Raw genomic sequence first — 19,100 nt, forward strand, 5'->3', positions numbered from 1 at the left:
GATTGACTGAATGAAATACCTATCTGTGAAATGAATTCTGTTTGTGTTTATATATTTTTTTGTACATAATTGGGTCTTAAATTCAGGTTTTTATGAAAATCTTATTCAATTATTCCCATAAAAACTGATCACATTTTTAAAACTTTGGATTTGTAATTAAATAGGATTTAATCAAAGATCTAAAGTCTGAATTAAGTGGAAATATGGAAGAATTGATCCTTGCCTTGTTTATGCCACCTACATACTATGATGCTTGGAGTTTACGGAATGCAATGAAGGTACTGTATAATATCCTGAAAATTTTATCTTATTTTGGGTATGAAACCTACCTTTATCTTTGTAAATTTAGAAACAAATGTCAGTTAACTCTTACTTTAAGAGACCTTTTTGAATTGAACAATGAGATATAATTTTTTTCCTTTTTAGTATTTTGGAACACCACCAATAATTTTTCCCCTCATTTTTGTAAAGGGAGCAGGAACTCAAGAAAGAGTACTGATTGAGATTTTGTGCACAAGATCAAATCAGGAAATTCGAGACATTGTCAGCTGTTACCGATCAGAATTTGGACGAGATATTGAAAAAGACATTCGATCAGATACCTCAGGACACTTTGAAAGACTGCTAGTATCCATGTGTCAGGTGAGTAGAAGACTTCAAAGATATATTGATGGGTGTCTATGGGAGAAAGTTCATTGTGGCAGATAGTATCTAACTCTTTAAGTACCTTTGCTAACCTTTGTCCTTTTTCTTTTCAGCACCCAGGGTGTTTATCCTCTTTAGCAATTTAAAGCCCTTGACAATGACATTGAAGCCTTATTCATTCAGTCCACCTACCATTTAACCACATCTAACCAACTACCATCTAACTACATTTATTCAGACACAACTGCACTTGGGAGTCAGAAATGAAGTAGTGGAGCACTACTTAAGTGAAAATTGTTTAGGACAGAATGAGAATGTATTTTTAAAGGATGCATAATGGAATCAGAACTTAGATTTCAATGGAAATACCAGCTTAATGGATCCTCAAATAATACTGGATTGTATTAAGAGATAAGGATTAGGTGGACAAGTTAGAAAGTCAGGGAAATAGGGGATCCACTTTTCTTTTCTAGCAAAATACAAAATCTCAGAGCTAGAAGAGATCTATGCAGTCCTTTAATCCAGCTCCTTCAGCCCTTTCCTTGTTCTGATTCTTGGAATGTAATGGACAGAGGTTTGAGGCTATAACTTAATTTTTGTGGTAGTGACTGACAGTCTCCCATGGATGGGACAAGAAAGCCTGGCTGAATTTCAGTAACCTCAAGCTTCTTCCTCAAAGATCCATGCCAGTATTCTAGTAATGAACTGATGGCTGTGAGTTGTAAGAGTCTCCAAATAACTGAAATTGAGAACTATTCAGAGGGCAGGGGCATGGTGGGCATGAACAAGATGCAAAACACTACAAACAAGGAATTATGATAAAGGGGGAAAGACAGAGGCTGCTTCTATAGAAAAAGTATGGCAGAACTGATGGATAGTCCTTGAGATCCATTAGTATTTTCTTTTTTTTTTCTTTCTTCCTTCCTTTTTTTTTTTTTTTTTTTTTTGTTTGTTTGAGTATGCACATGAAGGTTTGCAAAGCACTTTAAAACATTATTTCATTTGATCCTGAAGAAACTCCAATACCAGGTACTACAGGTTTATCTTATTTTACAAATGAGGAAACTGAGGTGGTTACAAAGCTAATAACAGTTAGAAGGTGAAGTCATACCCATCCAATGGCATTTTCTTGCTGTGTAGAGAACTCATGTGGATCTTATGTGAGAAATAGCCAACTGTCACATAGACTTGACAGTTATAAGTGGGTTATAATCATCTTTTTGAGGGCATTGTATAAATGTGATAAATCCAGCTTAATATTTAATTTAGTTACTATTTCATTTTTTTGATTATACATGCATGTTGGTTTTTTTAAACATATTTCCTTGTAAATCATGTTGGGAGAAAAAAAATAGAACAAAAGGAAAAAGCCATGGGAAGAAAAAAAAACAGAAGAAAAAGGAAAAAGTGAACATAGCATGTGTTAATTTAAATTCAATCTCATAGTTCTCTCTCTGGGTACAAATGGCATTTTCCAAAGTTTATTGGAATTGCCTTCGATCACTGAACAACTGAGAAACACCAAGTCTGTCATAGTTGATCATTGCACAATCTTGCTATTGCTGTTCCTCTTCATTTTAATGCCTTTATGGTGTTTTCCTTTTAGGTGATGGAGTTATGTAAAAATTATAACTCAGGTATTATTTCTCTAATATAGTTTCTTTAGAAATGAAAGTTATGTTGGGGAACTCAATGAATTAACATTTTTCTTTGATCAAAAACTTTTAAATAATAATAGCTTTTTATTTTTCAAAATACATGCAAGGATAGTTTTCAACATCTACCCTTGCAAAACCTTGTGTTCCAAATTTTTCTTCCTCTATCCCCACCTTCCCCCTAAACAGCAAATAATCCAATTAGTAATCCAATTAACCCATGTTAAACATGTACAAGTGAATTAACTTTTAATATTTCTTAAGTCTTAATGTAGTAAGTAACTTGTGCTGCCTGGGTCCCCATTGAAGCAAGGCAATCCTTTTATTCCTCTCTGATTTCATTCCCCACAGAAGTTTATCCAAACCTTCCTTTCCCTCAAGCCTTCCACATTCTCCCTTCCCTTCCTAGTCCTGAAGACCTTGCCTATTATTGTACTGAGAAAATTGAAGCCATTTGACATTAGCCTATGTTCTCCCCTTATCCTTTTTCCTTGACAACACTCACTATTCTTTCTCTCTTTTCCCCAGTCTCTGACATGGAATTGGCCTTTGTCCTTCCCCAGGCCAACTACTTCACATATGCCCTCGATTCTATCTTCTTCCCCATCTTCTCTAAAAGATGGCCACCTCAGCTGCCCCATCTTTCTAGTCTTTGATCTCTCTCTGTCTCTTCGTTCCTTCCCTTCACACTTTAAGCATTTCTGTGTCTCCTGTGTCATTAAAAACCGTGTCTAGACCTTGTCAAACCCTCAAGTCATCACCCTTTATCTCTTCTCCTTTTCTCAGCCAAACTCTTTGCTTCCTGCCCTCTCACTCTCTACCCTCTTCATTTTGTCTTCCACATTCATCACTCATTGGAAACTTCTCTCGTCAGTGTTATTATTCATTTCTTATTTGGCCAGATCTGATGGTCTTTTCTCAAACCTTATTCCTCTTTAACTGTCTGCGCCATCTGACACTAGTAGCTATCTTTATTCCTGGATACTCTTTCTTCTTTAGGTTTTCTGACACTCCTCTTTCCTGGTTTATTCCCTCCATGTCTGACTGCTCCTTTTCAATTTCCTCTGCTAGTTCGCGATCCAGATCACATACCCTAACCGTGGGTGTGCCCCAAAGCTCTTTTTCAAAAGCTATGTGACCTCATCAAATCTCATGGGTTTTAATTGTCATCTCTGTGTGACTGACTCTCAGATCTACCTACTTAGTACCAGGCTATCCCCAAAGTTTAATTCCAAATCACTAATTGCCTTTTGGACATTTTAAGTAAGATAGCTTAGAGGCATCTTAAGCTCAATGTTGTCCAAAGCAAAACTCAATCTCTCCTCCCCCAAACTTTTCTATTTTTGTCAAAGGCACCACTAACTTCCCAGCTTTGTCAGCAAGACATTTTTCTCAACTCATTCTCCCTCACCCCCACATATCCAAGATGTTACATCTTGCTGCTTCTTCCTCTGCAGCATCTCTCTTCTGACCCTTCTCTGCTCACACTCACAGTTACCACCTTATTTCAGATTCTTGTCATTTCCCTTCTAGATCATTGTCCTGGCTTCCTGATTGGTCTCCTTTCCTCAGGGCTCTCCCCATTCTAGTTCTTCCTTCGTAAGTCTGTTAAAATATTTTTCCTTTAGTGCAGATCTGACCATTTACTCCCTTTCTTAATAAAGTCTAGTGGCTTTTTATTTGCTTCTGGGATCAAATGTAAACTGCTTTTTAGCTTTTAACACCCTTTACAAACTTGTCCCAACATGTCTTTCTACCTTCAATGGACACTGATCTCTTTCTTGCACTCTGAAGTCTTACCAAAATTGGTTCCCTCACATATGACACTATACTTCCCAGTTCTTTACTTTTGTTCTACCTAGCTGGAAATGCCCTTCCTCCTTATGCCTTCCTAGAAAGCTTTCTACTTTCAAGACACAGCTCAGTCTTTCCTGATCTCTTTAACTGTTAGTAAGTACTCTGTCTCTGTTACTGTATTTACCTTGGATTTATTCTCTCCATAAGCTTGTTTTGCTGTTTGTTTTTGAGGCAGTTGAGGTTAAGTGACTTGCCCAGGGTCACCAGCTAGGAAGTGTTAAGTGTTTGAGTCTGGCTTTGAACCCAGGTCCTCCTGATTTCAGGACTGGTACTTGTTAGGTTCTTACTAAGTGCTAATGAGATAATGAGATGTTAGGGTCTTACTAAGTGCTAAGTACCCGGTACTTGACAATTCTCTAGTTCCGGCCTTTACTGGGAGTTTTGCTTGTGAATTCCTGGGGAAGAGCTTGCATACTTAGGAGGAGCAAGTTTATTGGTTGAAGTAATTCTTCCCAGAAGCCCTTGCATTTTAGAAATCATTGGATTTCCTAACACAAGATGAGACTAATGGAAAATGGACTTATGGACATTTATAAATTCTCAATTTATGATTATTTGATCATGTTATTTGTTATATACTTCTAGCATGTGTTATGTTACTATGTTACTATGTGTTTATGTAATCTATGTAATTATGTGTAATGCCTCCCATATTGATGGATTTATGTTTCAAGGTCATGACCACCCTATGTTCTAAATCAAAAGAAAGGGGGAGATGTTAGGTACTTACTAAGTGCTAAGTCAGTACTTAACAATTCTCCAGTTCTGGTCTTTACTAGGAGTTCAACCCCTTTGAATTCCTGGGGAAGAACTTGCATGCTTAGGAGGAGTAAGTTCATTGGTTGAAGTAACTTTTCCCAGAAGCCCTTGAATTATCCCACGCCCATTCTCTGGGAGGATAAAAGAGGGCAGCTCTGGAGGAAGAGAGAGTTTTTGTCTGGACGAGATTTGAGGCTGCTCTCTTCAGGAAGGGAAGTCGGCTCTCTACAGGAAAAAGAATCTGTGTGAGAGATTTGAGTTGACACAGCAGATCTCCTCCCAGAGAGTGATCAGCAGCTTCTGGAGACAACAGCACGTTACACTAGTAGTTTTCCATTTCACACATCTAGTAAGTGTCAAATTTGAACATGGTCTTTCTGAGTCCAAGCCCAGCACTCCATCCAGTGTGTCACTTTTGTAACTACTGCAATTCTTAATTTGCTTCTGTTTTCTTTGCCACAAAGAATCATCTTTGGACTCAGAGAGACAGAACAAAAACATATCTTGAAGAACTGGTGCTCTTAAATAATCCATCAGCAAGGGAAGCACCTAATTGCTCTTTCCCTTCCATTCTGGGTACAGAAAGAATCAGGAGAGTGAATTATTGAGCCTCTGTTGATTATGTTGGAAAGGGGGCAGCTAGGTGGTGCAGTGCATAGAGCACCAGCCCTGAATTCAGGAGGACCCAAGTTCAAATCTGGTCTCAGACACTTGACACTTCCTAGCTGTATGACCCTGGGCAAGTCATTGAACCCTGTTTGCCTCAGTTTCCCTATCTGTAAAATGAGCTGGAGAAGGAAATGGAAAACCACTAGTGTAACGTGCTGTTGTCTCCAGAAGCTGCCGATCACTTCCCTTCCTGAAGAGAGCAGCCTCAAATCTCGTCCAGACAAAAACTTTCTCTTCCTCCAGAGCTGCCCTCTTTTATCCTCCCAGAGAATGGGCGTGGGATAATGCAAGGGCTTCTGGGAAAAGTTACTTCAACCAATGAACTTGCTCCTCCTAAGCATGCAAGTTCTTCCCCAGGAATTCAAAGGGGTTGAACTCCTAGTAAAGACCAGAACTGGAGAATTGTTAAGTACTGACTTAGCACTTAGTAAGAACCTAATATCTCATTATCTCATTAGCACTTAGTAAGAACCTAACAGGTGCTCTATCCACTGTGTCACTTAGTTGCTCCTCTCCATATACTTGTGTGTGCACACATCTTCCCTTTTTGAATATAAGCTTCTTGAAAATAAGAATTGTTTCATTTTTTGTATTTGTAGCCCCACTACCTGCCACATAGTAATTGCAGCTTACTAAAAAATGATCAGGGCATTGTCCTCTTTAAAAATACAATCCTGGTATTTCTTGTTTCTCCTTTTCCTTGTCAGGGTAATCGTGATGAAAACCAGAATGTAAATCATCAGATGGCTCAGGAAGATGCTCAGCGACTTTATCAAGCTGGGGAGGGGAAATTGGGAACTGATGAATCCTCCTTCAATATGGTTCTTGCCACAAGAAGCTTCCCTCAGTTAAGAGCTACCATGGACGCCTATTCCAGAGTATGAGTCTTTTTTTCCCCCTTAAGACTTGGGTTATGTTTGAAATGTGAAAATGTTTTAATCCTTCTAACTCTTATTTGCAGATTGCTAATCGAGATTTGTTAAGTAGCATTGGCCGAGAGTTTTCTGGAAATGTAGAAAATGGTTTGAAGACAATCTGTAAGCATTTGTGTTTTTGCTTTTTGTTTTGTTTTTGTTTGAGAATGGGGCTTATACTTCTCTGTTCTTATCAGTAGATGGGAATTTATCAGGAGAGCTTCTTTGTAAAGTGTCTGGGCAGAGTTCATGGCCAGCCTTGTGTTTTGTATAGAAGTCCTGGTGAATTGTTGTTGATATTTAATCGTGAAGTCATTGGCCCTTTTTGGCTTTGAGGATGGACTTTCACTCTGACTTGTAAAGGCAATTTTTAATGTGAAATACTTACTCCTGAGGGGACTATAAGTTCCTTATATACACAAGCCTTCATTATATCCACAGGTTGGCCAGGAGGTCTTTTTGCTTTTGAAAAATTGCTGTCGTTAAAAAACAATTTCTGATGTTCAGGACCTTTCTATAAGACAGGAATAGAATTTTTCTACTCAATAGAATGGAATTGAGGGAGGTAATGTTACTAAAGATAGCCTCAGCACTCAGAAAAGAGTATCTTTATAAATATCATCTCATGGTCATAGCTAATACTCTACACAAGTGGTAAATTCTTTCTGCCAATGGAAATAGGAGGTAAGTCGTCCTGTCTTCTGAGCAACACCCTCCCTTTTTGAAAATAGTATCTTAGCCTCAAGGTACAATTTTTGTTGCTGCTGCGGTTTTTTTTTTTGTTTTGTTTTTGTTTTTGAAGGATAGCTCTAATTCAGTTTATGTTGTCTTGTCTATTTTGCTTTATAAACTGTGAGGTGCATTGCGTTCATTCCCTTTCTGATCTGTTCTGGTTTCAGTTTCCAGAATTATCATTGCATCATCTAGTAACATTGCAAACAACTGTTTAGGAAAGAAAATTACCCTAGTCCCTAGCTAATCCAAAGGTGGCTTTACTGGATTCATAGTTGAGTCCATGATTTGCCAATATGTTAAAGACCAGACACATACACTTTTCTGGCAAGGAGTTCCTGATCTTGAGCCCAGGTCTTGGCCCTTTGAAACCATTGAGGAGAAAGCCTCAGATGGGAGTGTAAGATGTGGCTCAGCTTTCCAAGTTCTGAGTAGTGACCACAAACACAGGAAATTATACCATGTTCTGGCAGTTTTATTCCAAGAATTGACAGCCTTTCTCTCTTACCCAAATACATTGGGAAATGAATTTTTTAAAAGCTGGGAGACCAATCCAGGTTTGTTACTGCTCAATTCACTATTCTCTCCTTTAGATCCCAGGGCGTACCTTATACCTAGCTCTCAGACACAGACAGTAGTAACAATGTACTTTTTACATCTCTGTAGCTTTTAGAACCAGTGTTGCTGTTGCTTTTAAATAAGACTTTACTTGCAGTGGCTACAGATTGCCTGCCTTGAGATATAAAATTAGCATCTTCTATCCAGAACTGTGAGGAACAGGGACATATTTGCTAAAGGGTACTTTCAGGGAAAGAGGGAACCTGTAAATGAGAACATGTAGAATGGGGGGGCAATATTGAATAAAAGAAGAAAGGACATAATTCACAGCAGACAAAGGAAGTAGCTGAGCTAGGAGTAGGAGAGGTCAGATTCTTGTGCATAGATATGGAGTATCTCTCTAACTCTGTGTGGTTTTTGCTCAACAGTGCAGTGTGCCTTGAACCGTCCAGCCTTCTTTGCTGAGCGGCTCTACTACTCCATGAAAGGGGCTGGCACAGATGATTCAACCCTTGTGAGGATCATTGTCACCCGAAGTGAAGTAAGCCTTTCTAACTTTCCACCTGGTTATGTCACACTCCAGCTTGATGGATTCCTCATTTGGTGCCCTTTAGGTCAAAGCTGCCAGTTGAGATTCTTACAGAGTCAAGGTCATGGAAAGTTAACACAATAAAACATTGGGGAAATTCTCTGTGACTGTTAGCTGGTCACTGGTCAAGGATGTTAATTCACCTTCCCTGCCTAGAGAGAATTTTAACTGGCCTTGCAGAGACACAGCCCGCTGTGATTCATACATAGAGAATAGCTGTAACATGCCCTCCTGGCAGTTACAATTACCAGTCTGTCCTAGGCCCAACAGAGTACCTTTGATCACTGACCTTTGCAGTGTCAACTCTACCCGGCTCGCTGCCTCTGAGGCCTTCAAAGGTCTCTGATGACGATTTCTTGAATCTATAGTTTAATAACCGGTAGCGCACTCAAGAACAGCCACATTTAATCTTAAAAGCCTTTATTATACCTACTCACATAATGCCCTGACTTGTTAGTTCCCTAATGAACACCTGGTCTGAAGATCCACGTGTTCACTACCAGACTTCTTACCTCTCTGGGCTATCCATCCACTTGGCTCAGGGAGCCAGGTTAAAAAGCGCCAAGTTAAAGAGAGCGACTTGCTGTCTGCAGTGGGTTTATAAAGGGCCTGTGAGGTCACACACAGCCAATCAGCGAGAGAGACACCCATTACAAAGCTATCTCAGTATGGCCAAGATCCCACCTACAGGGCAGTCCTAATATCCACAGAGAATACTTCTGGACCACTCAAATCTCCTGTTGCGCTGTGTCCGCCCATTTAAAGGACCCTTACAATTCCTTTCTCTTGTTTTGCGGGAACCGCATCCTTACAAATAGCATTGTGGAAAAAGTACTTCTGATAACAGCCATACTTTTGAGAGGCTACCCCCTAGAGGGATAGAGATGTGCATTAATTTGTAGGGAGGTGAAAGATTGATGTACCACTGTTTTGCTAATATAAAAAACTTGTGCAAAAAATCTGCTTCAGCTGTTTCTAAATCCAAAGGCTCCCCCCCAACCAGGCTTGGGTTAAGTGACTTGCCCAGGGTTATACAGCTAGGCAATGTTAAGTGTCTGAGACCAGATTTGAACTCGGGTCCTCCTGAATTCAAGGCTGGTGCTCTATCCATGCGCCACCTAGCTGCCCCCTAAATCCAAAGGCTTTTAAGGTGAAAATGTAATAACATTTTTTGAGATATCTGTATAATTACTGTTCTTTACAAATCAGACCTTCATTGCTTAGTATTAGTCATAAAACAAGTACAAGTAGAAAAATGTCCCTGAACTTATTTCCCACTCTGCTTCAGCTAAAATTAGAGCCCTTGTATTGGTCAAGAGGATAAATGCCAGCCTTTATTTTTAAGTTTTGTCCTTCATCTTTTGTGCAGATTGATCTTGTGCAAGTGAAACACACATTTGCACAGATGTATCAGAAGACCCTGGCCACGATGATCTCCAGTGACACCAGTGGGGACTATCGAAGCCTGCTCCTGGCCATTGTGGGCCAGTAGGAAGATTTTGTTTTGTTTTTAAAGAAACAGAATTAATCCGGTCTCATTATCTTGAAGACAACTATCCTGCATGCAGCAAAATCAACCGTAGCCTAACCAAATGTGCTTTTTATTAAGGACAGCGTCAGGGTTAATGTGCTTAGTTTGCACATGCTATATTCTTGCCTTAATTCTAATGTTATTTTTATTCTTTACAAAATCAATGTCAAGCCATGCTGTGACAATGATGTCATAATAATGTATTGTATGGGGGAAACATAACTTTTACCACTACTGTCTTATTCAAATCAAGATTATGGAACAAATAAACATGATTACAGTGTATCCCTGCATCATCATACCCGACTATAAAAGCAATGGGAAAGTTAGGTGGCCTTTAAAGGCCATTTATGGGTGCCGCCATCACCTAAAAGGGTAAAGCTGGGACAACTTTACAACTACTTTTCAAAATGCAAATATTTTAAAAATCACTGTAGTAATTTGCATCTTATTTTGTGTGAAATGGCAATTTGTTTACAAGCTCATTTTCCACCTACAGAACAAATGTCCCCTCCTTGTTCTTTTCAAAACCAGAATCCTAGCGCACAACTTTGAAACAGCCACTTAATCCTGACTTGGGAAGGCGAAGGTGTGAAACGAGGCAGACTGCGGGGTCTGGTTGGGGGAAGCAGCAGGGCCTGCACAGCGGGGCTCCCGCCTTTGTTTCCCGGGGCTTGAGTGTGGCCCAGCTTCGGTGGAGGCCGAGGGAGGATGGAAATGAACAGCGCGGTCCGCGCTCCCGTGGGCAGTGCAGAAGAGAGCAGAGAGGGAAGCAGGAGAGCGGTGTGGGCGGGAACAGAAATGCCCGAGGCGGAAGCAGCTGGTGCCGGGGGACCCGACGGTGATGGGGAGCGCAGCACGAGCGGGGCGGGACGCTGCGTCTGTGGGGGCTGAGCGGCAGCGGGCGCAGGGGGGCCCAGTCCGCGTCCGGAAGGGCTCTCCACCAAGGGGCCTGTCTGGAAGTGGGAGCACGGGATCACCACTAGGTCGACCGCTAGGTGGCGCCGCGGAACTCGGAGTCTTCAAGACTCGGAGTTCAAAGCCTACTTCCTCCACCCTACTAAGGGACCCTCGCCAGGTCCCTCTACTTCTCCGGGACTCCGTTTTCTCATGTGTAAAAGGAGAGGCGGGCCTCCATATCTAAATCTGGGATTTCCACCTCCAGCGCCCCGGGGTCACGCGGGGAAGGGATGATTTCAGTGAGAAAGCCTTGTCCCGGGAATCTGAGAGGTCCATGCAGTGCAGGCCGCGCCTAACGCTTCAGGGCCCGCTCGGTCTTAGAACACCCCGAAAGGCCGCGGCGGCGACCACAAAGTTCAGTGGTCCAGACAACCCCGCGCATGCGGAAAGACCCAGGCTTGCTCGGGGTTCGGCCTAGTTTCGCGAGAAAAACGGCGTCTCGCGAGACTTGCGAATAGTTGCCATAGCAGCAAAGAAGCGTTAAGATTCCAGTTCTACCCGATAAGAGGAGAGTCCTTCTGTTCGGATCCTCTTAATCGGCCCCCCGCCCGCAATTCCTGACACCCAGAGTGCCTCTCGGTCACTGCTGTCCTTCCCGCCTTGACCTCGCGCAGCCCCCGAGCCACCGGGGCTGCCGACGGAGCGGCTCCGGAGCGCCTGCTGGATACGCCGGCTGGGTATCGCTCCCTTTGCACCCAGCGCCCCGCGCGGGAGTGTGGGAGGGTCACGGGCGTCCGGGACCCCGCCTTCCTGGCCTTGTACTTAGCGCTGGATCGGAGAGTCCTCCTGGGTAGGGTTAGGGGGTGGGGGAGGGGGTGGGCCTGGAGCCAAGTAGACCTGAGTTCAAATTCGCCTCCAGTCTCTTCCTAGTTCTGAGCTCTGGGCAAATCACTGAACTTCTGTGCCTCAGTTTTTTCATCTGTAAAATGAAAATCTTCCCATTTGTGAGGATCCGATGAGAAAGTCGTTGTAAAGAGCTTAGTACAGTTTTGGCCCGTACTAAGTGCTATGTAGAGTTAATATTATCAATATTATTATAAATATATTAATATTATAAGAATAATTATAATATTATATAATAATATACATAATATTATCATGATATTATATATAATATAATAATTTTATTATAATATATAAGTATATAATATAATTACATAATGACGTAATAAATAATTATATATAATATTAATATATTAGTCTTATAATAAAATTAATAATAATATTATTATTATTACAGGAGAAAGCTCCATTCAAGCTCTGAGTCCCGGAGAGTAAAATTGTTTAACTGTGCTGTGCCCCGAGGTGACTTCTTGTGGGTAGAGTGTAGCACCTCAAGGCAAGGAGATGAGTTCAAATCCTGCTTCAGACACTTGGTAGCTATGTCGCCCTGGACAAATCACAAATTGCCTCATTCTGCTTCCCTTTCTTAAGATGCCAAAATCTCCCATGGTGATTGTGATCGTAAGAGGAGACAATTACAAAGTGCTTTGCAAACCTAGGGATGCTAAATAAACATTCCTCCCCCTCCTTTATCTTTTTTTTTTTTTTCCCTGAGGCAATTGGGGTTAAGGGACCAGGTCATACAGGTAGGAACTATTAAATGTCTGAGGCAGGATTTGAACTCAGGTCCTCCTTACCTCAGGGCTGGTGCTCTATCATTAATGCAGGGAATTTACTTACTGGGAGAATTAACAGCATTATTAAGTCACAAGTCTTGTTTCTTGCATACATAAAAACATGTGTATATACATATGCACACATATACTTATGTACACATACATACATATACACATATATGTCGTTCTGTTCATGCCCTTGGAGATGAGTTGGAAGCTGGATTTGAATTCAGATCTTCTTTACTCCATTAACACTCTTATCCACTGAACCATCTAGCTTCCCCTGTAAAATGAGTTACCATATGATAATGCTGGAAAAAGAGGTTGGGATAAATATTTCTGGGCTCCAGAAGAGGAAGAAATCATAGATCTGTTTGAAAAAGATCAGGAAAGACTTTATGAAGTCCCTGTATATGAGCTGGGATTTGAAAAATAAGTGAGATTTCCACAGGGAGACATGGGTGAAGAAGAATGACATTCCAGAAAATTAATAGGATTAATAGAACCAAGAGTCAAAGAAACAGGCTTTAGGGGGAAAGTGGCATTTGATTTACAGAAGATAAAGAGTAGGGACAAGATTTTAAACATAGGGAATGATAAGAACAGTACCACAGAGTACAGAGTAGTTCTGTTTGGTTGGAGCATTTGGAAAGAATAGTATGAGATAAGGCTGGAAAGGTAAAGTAGTGTCACATTGAATGCCAGGCAGAGGAACTTTAATTTTAGTTGCTAGGCAATGACCACTGAAAAAATTTTAACAAAGAAATGACTTGACTAAATCTATGCATAAAGAACATTAGGCAGGAAGAGGGAAGAGAATAGAGGGAGAGGACCTGTTAGGAAGTTATTACCATAGTCCAGGTAATAAGAGCTTGTACTAGAGTATGGTAGCAAAGAAAATAGAGAAGAAAGAACAGATTAAGGAAATATTACAGAGATTCATTTAACAGGAGTTAGTAATTGACTTGAAATAATAAGTGAGGTAGAAAGAGATTAAAGATAATTCTTAGCCTTTATATAGGAAAAAAAAATCACCTCTCTGAGGATACAGAATAGATTACCATGTATAATCCCCACCCCAATATTTTTGCCTAGGTAAAAATGAATATCAAAATCAGCTGTAAAGGGAAAAAATCAAGAAAGGATTACTGAAGGCTTATGTGAAGTAGGACAGGTTTTTTATTGTCTTGTTGGGGTGAGGATTTTTAAAACTAATTCCACATATAAGACCCTTATATGTATATAAGACCACAAGCTGGGCAGTCATTTTCTTTTCCTCTACTCCCTTTCCTGAAACACTACCCAGCTGCTAGAAAAAGTAGGAGAGGGGTAAAGAGCTGTAAAACAAGCATAAAGAGAAATGATTCCAAGGGCCCTCAAGACAACATCGCCTTAAGAATTGTGTCACAACACAAGTTCCTTCATAGCTTTTCTGTATTACAAGAAACATCTATTCCTTCTCTTTGTAGGAACAACAAAAATATTATGTGTTCAGGTTAATCCGAGTAACTCAGCTCCGCTACCACTATGGACACCTCATCCGCAGCTGGCAAGCCAGTACAGATCACTGTGATGGATGGATATGACTTGGTAAAGTGATTTTTGACAATTTCATGTTTCTCATTTGAGCACCTCACGTTCTCATGGCTAAGAAATTCTGTGAAAAGACAGAGCTGGAACCTTTAGCTGAGGCTCTGATTCTCCCTGTCAGTCATTTCTTAGCCAGATACATTCAGAGCAGGATCGCTGGGATAGCAAAGGGGATCTAATTCATCTCATATGAATGAATGAAAAAGCACTGACTGAACTCAGGCATCTCTTGGTGAGGGTGTGGGTTCAGTTCAGACCACTGCCATTAAGCAAATACCCTAATAAAAAGCAAGTCACATTTTAGGGTTTCCCAGTATTTATAAAAGTTATATTATACCGTAGCTTATTAAGTGTGCGATAGCATCGTGTCTAAAACAACAATGTACATATGCCTTAAGGGAACTCTTTATAACTAAAACATTCTAGCCATCTGACCCTTCAGTGAGTCATAAACTTTTTGCTGGTGGAGGGGTTGTGCTTCCAAGTCAATGATCATTGGCTGATCAGAGTGCTGAAGGATGAGGTGGTCTCAACAGTTTCTTAAAAACAACAATGAAATATGCCACATCGGTTGACTTTTTCTTTCTCTTTTAGAAGCCGCTGTTTGGTTAACTGGTCTAATTTCAATATTATCGTGTTTCGGGAAATAGGGAAACCTAAAGAGAGGGAGAGAGACAGGGAAATGGCCAGCTGGTGAAGCAGTCAGACCAAGTAACATTTATTAAGTTTGCTGTTTTATATGGGAGCAGTTCATGGCTCCCCAAAACAATTAAAATGGGAACATTGATCACTGATAGTAGTTCACGGTCACAGATCACCATAATAGATATGATAATAATGAAAAAGTTTGAAATATTGCAAGAATAACCAAAATGTGAGAGACATAAAGCACATGCCCTAGGAGAACAAAGGCACCGAGACATGCTCGTTGCCACAATCCTTCAATTTGTAAAAAAGTAGAATATCTGTGAAGTGCAATAAAAAGAAATAAGCTTGCACTCACTATGGGAAAGGCCCTGTGTTTGGGGGATTTATTCAGTGAAGGGAAAGAGAACCAGCATTTATTAAGCACCATATGCATATGTGCCAGATTCTGTAAGAACTTGATGATTATCTCTTTCGAGCCTAACAATAACCTTGGAAGCCGGCTGCTAGTGTTTTCTCCAGTTTACAGTTGAGGAAACTGAGGTAAACAAGGCCGAGTGACTTGTCCAGGATCACACAGCTATTCGGTTCTCGAGGCTGGACTTGAACTCGGGGCTTCTTGCCTCGGGACTCCCCCCCTGTCTGGGCAGTTAGCCACCTTTCACTGGTGAAAGTGACAGCTGCCCTCGGGTGTTTGAAAGGCTGTGTGGTAGGAGAAGGAGACTTGTTCGTAGCCTCGGGCGGCGGAACTGGGGCCGGGGCGCAGGAGCGGCAAAGAAGCGGACTGGGGCTGCTGGTCAGCGGGCGCCTCCCCGCATCGGAGCCGCCCGGCGTGCGGAGCCGGCAGCTTGCTGGGGGAGGAGGGGGAGGGCGCGCTGCCCATCCGCGGGGATCTGGCGGCCCCCGCAAATGACCTCCCTCTGTTGGTCCGAGACGCTCTTCTTTGTGAGGAGTGGGAACAGCACGCGGAAGGCCCGGCCAGCCCCAAGGTTCTGTGGTCTCCCAGGTCTGTGCCTTGGCGGCCGGAAGGATGCTCAGCCCCGAGAAGGGCAAAAGGAACAAAGTAATAGCGCCTCGAAGCGCTTGGGGCCTGTCCTGGGGGAAAGGGGTGGCTTTAAGTGTTCTGCTGGGTCTCAGACGGAGGACAGGCAGCACATGGGAGTTCCTTGTGGAGAATAAACTAATAATGGGGAGAGTTCTCCCACTCCGGAAGACACTGCCGGGGGCTTCCCCTTTGGAGAGAGGTGTGTGGTAGGGGCCACCTTTGTGCGGGTCTCCCAGCACTTAGGCCAGTGCCCGGCACAGAAGAAGCGCTCAGAAACCGCTCTTCTCCACCCAGTCTGTTCCCCAGGCAAAATCGGGAGGGGCCCTCTGAGGACCCTGCTAGCTCTGACATTTATAAGCCTATCAAATAAGAGAAAGTTTGGGTAACAGTTGATATCATCTAATTATTCTCCTAAAAAAGAGCATCTCTTTCTCATCTGGCCCCTTGGATTTGCCTACTTGTAATGATTCCAGAGCATTGGCTTGAAGTCAGAGCGACTGGATTCAAATCTCAGCCCTGTCATTTACTGTTTATATGAGCTTGGTCAAGTCATTTTACCTCTAAGGCCTCTTTTTTTTTTCATTTCTAAATGAGGATATTAAACACTTAGATGAACATTAATATCCTTTCACCTTAACCATCCATGATCCTTTGAACTATAACCTGAAAGAATAAAGTGACTTTTTCTTGTAAAAGTAGTGTTTACTGTGCCCATATGAATGCCAAGCACATATACTCATGTGGAGCTGGCAGAAAAAGGGAAGATGAGTGAATTGTGCTTTTGATGGCAAAAGTGCCATTTGGGTGTGATTGTAACAAGTTTATGTTTCTCTCCAATAGAAAGGTAGTAAAGGGGATGCTCCAGTTACCTTCGTTCGGGCAGAATTTAATAATGCAGTTTTGGGAGACTCTTCAAAAATTACTGTTTCTTCTGAAGGGACAGCAAAATACAACTTTACCAGCAGCTTTGAGTTCACTTCTGATGGAGCCAATACTTTAGATGACCTTGCCCACAAACCTGTGTTCTGTAAGTCTTTGTGGTTCTAAATATTTTTGTCTAAATATAAATGGCATGGCCCATATAGAACAATAATAATTTTATCTTGGCTACACACCATTTCCAAAGTAGACCACAGTTGCCATCTCTCAGCCACCTTCTAGGGTTGTATACATTGGAAATCAAGAAACATGTTGAAGGACTGTTTTCCCCTACATCCTTAAAATTATAATGGTTCTTGGTAGCCATTCCCAAATTTGTGCTTGCCTATCCACTGACAATATAGAGAAAAGTTTCTTTTCCATTTATACGAGAATAGAGCATCGTGGCTCAGCATTCTCTTTTTGAATCAGGAGCCATATTACATATACATATAGCACATTGAATTAGGATCCATATTACATATGTGTTGTGTGCGTATATAGCACATTGAATCAGGAACCATATTGCATATATGTGTGTGTTTTTATATAAATATATACATATGTATATAGCACATTGAATCAGGAATATGTATATTTCATATACATATGGCACAGTCTGATCACAAGGTACACCAAGTACTCTTATTTATCATGACTTTTGGCTGTGACGGGGATCTGAAGGTACTCAGTGGACATGATAGGGAAAGTCAAACATCCTGTCCTATTGATCTATGGACAGTTTGTACACATTTGAGCCGCGTCTGTTTCTGGCAGAAGTGGGAGCATCTCACTGATTACTAATCTCAAGGACACTTTGATATCAGATTGATTTTTGTAGCACTCAAGTATAGAGCCGTATCTGTGCATATAGCATCTTACTCACTCAATATTATCCATTGTTTCTTTACTATTATAATAAGCCAAGCCTATGATTTTTTCTTTCCTACCAAAATAACTATCAGCTTCTGGTCTTATTGCCCCAAACCCAGCATGTGATTTTTCCCTCCATTGCTTCCTTCAGTCCAGTCTGTTCTCAGAATCAGAATACAGACTTTCAGAAAGCAGAAGGGATCTCAGAGATGGATGGGATGCCAGAGCCTAACTAGGCAAACTTCTCCTGTTGAACAAGACTTTCATCAGCATACCCAACAAGTGGTTTTTGAGTTCATGCTAGAAACCCTCCAGTAAGGTGAAGTCCTCTATCTTCCAGGATGGCTCATTCCACTTTTGGAATTGTTAGGAAGATTTTCCTTACCTTAATCCTAAATTTGCTCTTTAATAACTTGACCTTTATGTTACCAGAGACTCTTTGATGAAAACTTTATTACTGAATTATTTTCTGCTACTCAGCTCTTGATATGACCATAAATTCTCTAAATCTTTACTACTGGGTAGATAATTTCAGATGTTTATATAGCTGATTTATAATAAAACTATTGCACTGAGCCTACCCATGTTTTCAAATATAGCTCCCACAAATATACTCCTCCATATACTTTATTGAGTCTATATACCCTTTTTTAGTAAAAACAAGATTCAGATGAAATTTTTTTAAAAAAGCAATACTAATGGCCAGCTGATTAGTGAATGCAATACAACTATTGTTGTGCCAGCCCATGTGGTATTTTTACCACTATTTTTACAGGCACCCAGCATAGGTGAGCAGTGCTCTCCTGTTCTGTGCTTCCTTTGAACATGAAATCTATAAACTCAAAGTTTAAAAATACTCGTGTGAAAGTTAAAAGTACTATTTGTTATGTTTCTCTGTATGTTGATTTTTGTTATGTACAATATACTCTTCTGACTCCTGTCTAAAAACCCAAACCTGTATCTTTGAAAAAATATAACCTAGGAATGGGGGGCTCATTTTATGAAAAAGTAATGGAGGAATACAACAATTTGTTTTCATAAGAAATGGTGTGCCCTCACTACACACAGTTTGGAAATCCCTGCTCAGTGAAAGGTGAATAAGAGATAGCTCCTGGAGAGGTATCATATTGTCTAATAAGAGTAAACAATCAGTGACACTGGGATCCTGCATTCATATTGAAGACAGCTCTCCTTTGTCCCAGACACTTCTGGTGATCTTACAGCCTTTCTGCTACTTAATGGTGGACCTAGGACCTTTTTTCATATTTGGTGTTTTTCTATCCTAGTGACTGTGTTCGAAGTTTTACCAAAGGAAAAGAAACAGAAAGAGGAGAAGACTATAATTCTGGGTCAAGCTGTTGTGGACCTTCTTCCTTTGCTAGAAGGTCAAGTATAAAAACTTAACAAAAGCCAAATATAATAAAGTACATTTATTTTAAATCCACTGAAAAGCAAAATTCAAACATGATACATTGCTGCCTCTAAATATCTTAACTTGGAATTTCCTTTTCTGAGTTTAATTAATCTTCTTTGCCTTCACA

General features: G+C 41.0%; 2 protein-coding genes across 12 annotated transcripts in view; both read left to right on the forward strand.

Moving 5' to 3' along the window:
• ANXA7 (annexin A7) overlaps positions 1 to 10,194 on the forward strand; it is a 31,055-nt gene extending 20,861 nt beyond the window's left edge. For 3 of the 4 annotated variants that reach the window (XM_074296850.1, XM_074296851.1, XM_074296852.1), the window contains 6 exons: positions 165 to 278; positions 472 to 642; positions 6,293 to 6,463; positions 6,547 to 6,622; positions 8,218 to 8,330; positions 9,748 to 10,194. In XM_074296850.1, coding sequence (XP_074152951.1) covers positions 165 to 278; positions 472 to 642; positions 6,293 to 6,463; positions 6,547 to 6,622; positions 8,218 to 8,330; positions 9,748 to 9,870 — 768 coding nt within the window. In that variant the 3' untranslated portion in view covers positions 9,871 to 10,194. Of the gene's footprint in view, positions 1 to 164; positions 279 to 471; positions 643 to 6,292; positions 6,464 to 6,546; positions 6,623 to 8,217; positions 8,361 to 9,709 lie in introns of all 4 variants that reach the window. The other variant, XM_074296853.1, reaches the window with a different exon arrangement.
• Positions 10,195 to 10,814: 620 nt separating this feature from the next.
• CFAP70 (cilia and flagella associated protein 70) overlaps positions 10,815 to 19,100 on the forward strand; it is a 67,504-nt gene continuing 59,218 nt past the window's right edge. For 3 of the 8 annotated variants that reach the window (XM_074296834.1, XM_074296842.1, XM_074296841.1), the window contains exons 1-4: positions 11,429 to 11,659; positions 13,958 to 14,078; positions 16,609 to 16,795; positions 18,846 to 18,944. In XM_074296834.1, the coding sequence (XP_074152935.1) occupies positions 14,016 to 14,078; positions 16,609 to 16,795; positions 18,846 to 18,944 (349 nt within the window). In that variant the 5' untranslated portion in view covers positions 11,429 to 11,659; positions 13,958 to 14,015. Of the gene's footprint in view, positions 11,660 to 12,109; positions 12,209 to 13,957; positions 14,079 to 16,608; positions 16,796 to 18,845; positions 18,945 to 19,100 lie in introns of all 8 variants that reach the window. The other 5 variants (XM_074296837.1, XM_074296838.1, XM_074296835.1 and 2 more) reach the window with 5 other exon arrangements.

The sequence above is a fragment of the Sminthopsis crassicaudata genome, chromosome 2, assembly GCF_048593235.1.
Source record: "Sminthopsis crassicaudata isolate SCR6 chromosome 2, ASM4859323v1, whole genome shotgun sequence".
Lineage (NCBI taxonomy): Eukaryota > Metazoa > Chordata > Mammalia > Dasyuromorphia > Dasyuridae > Sminthopsis > Sminthopsis crassicaudata.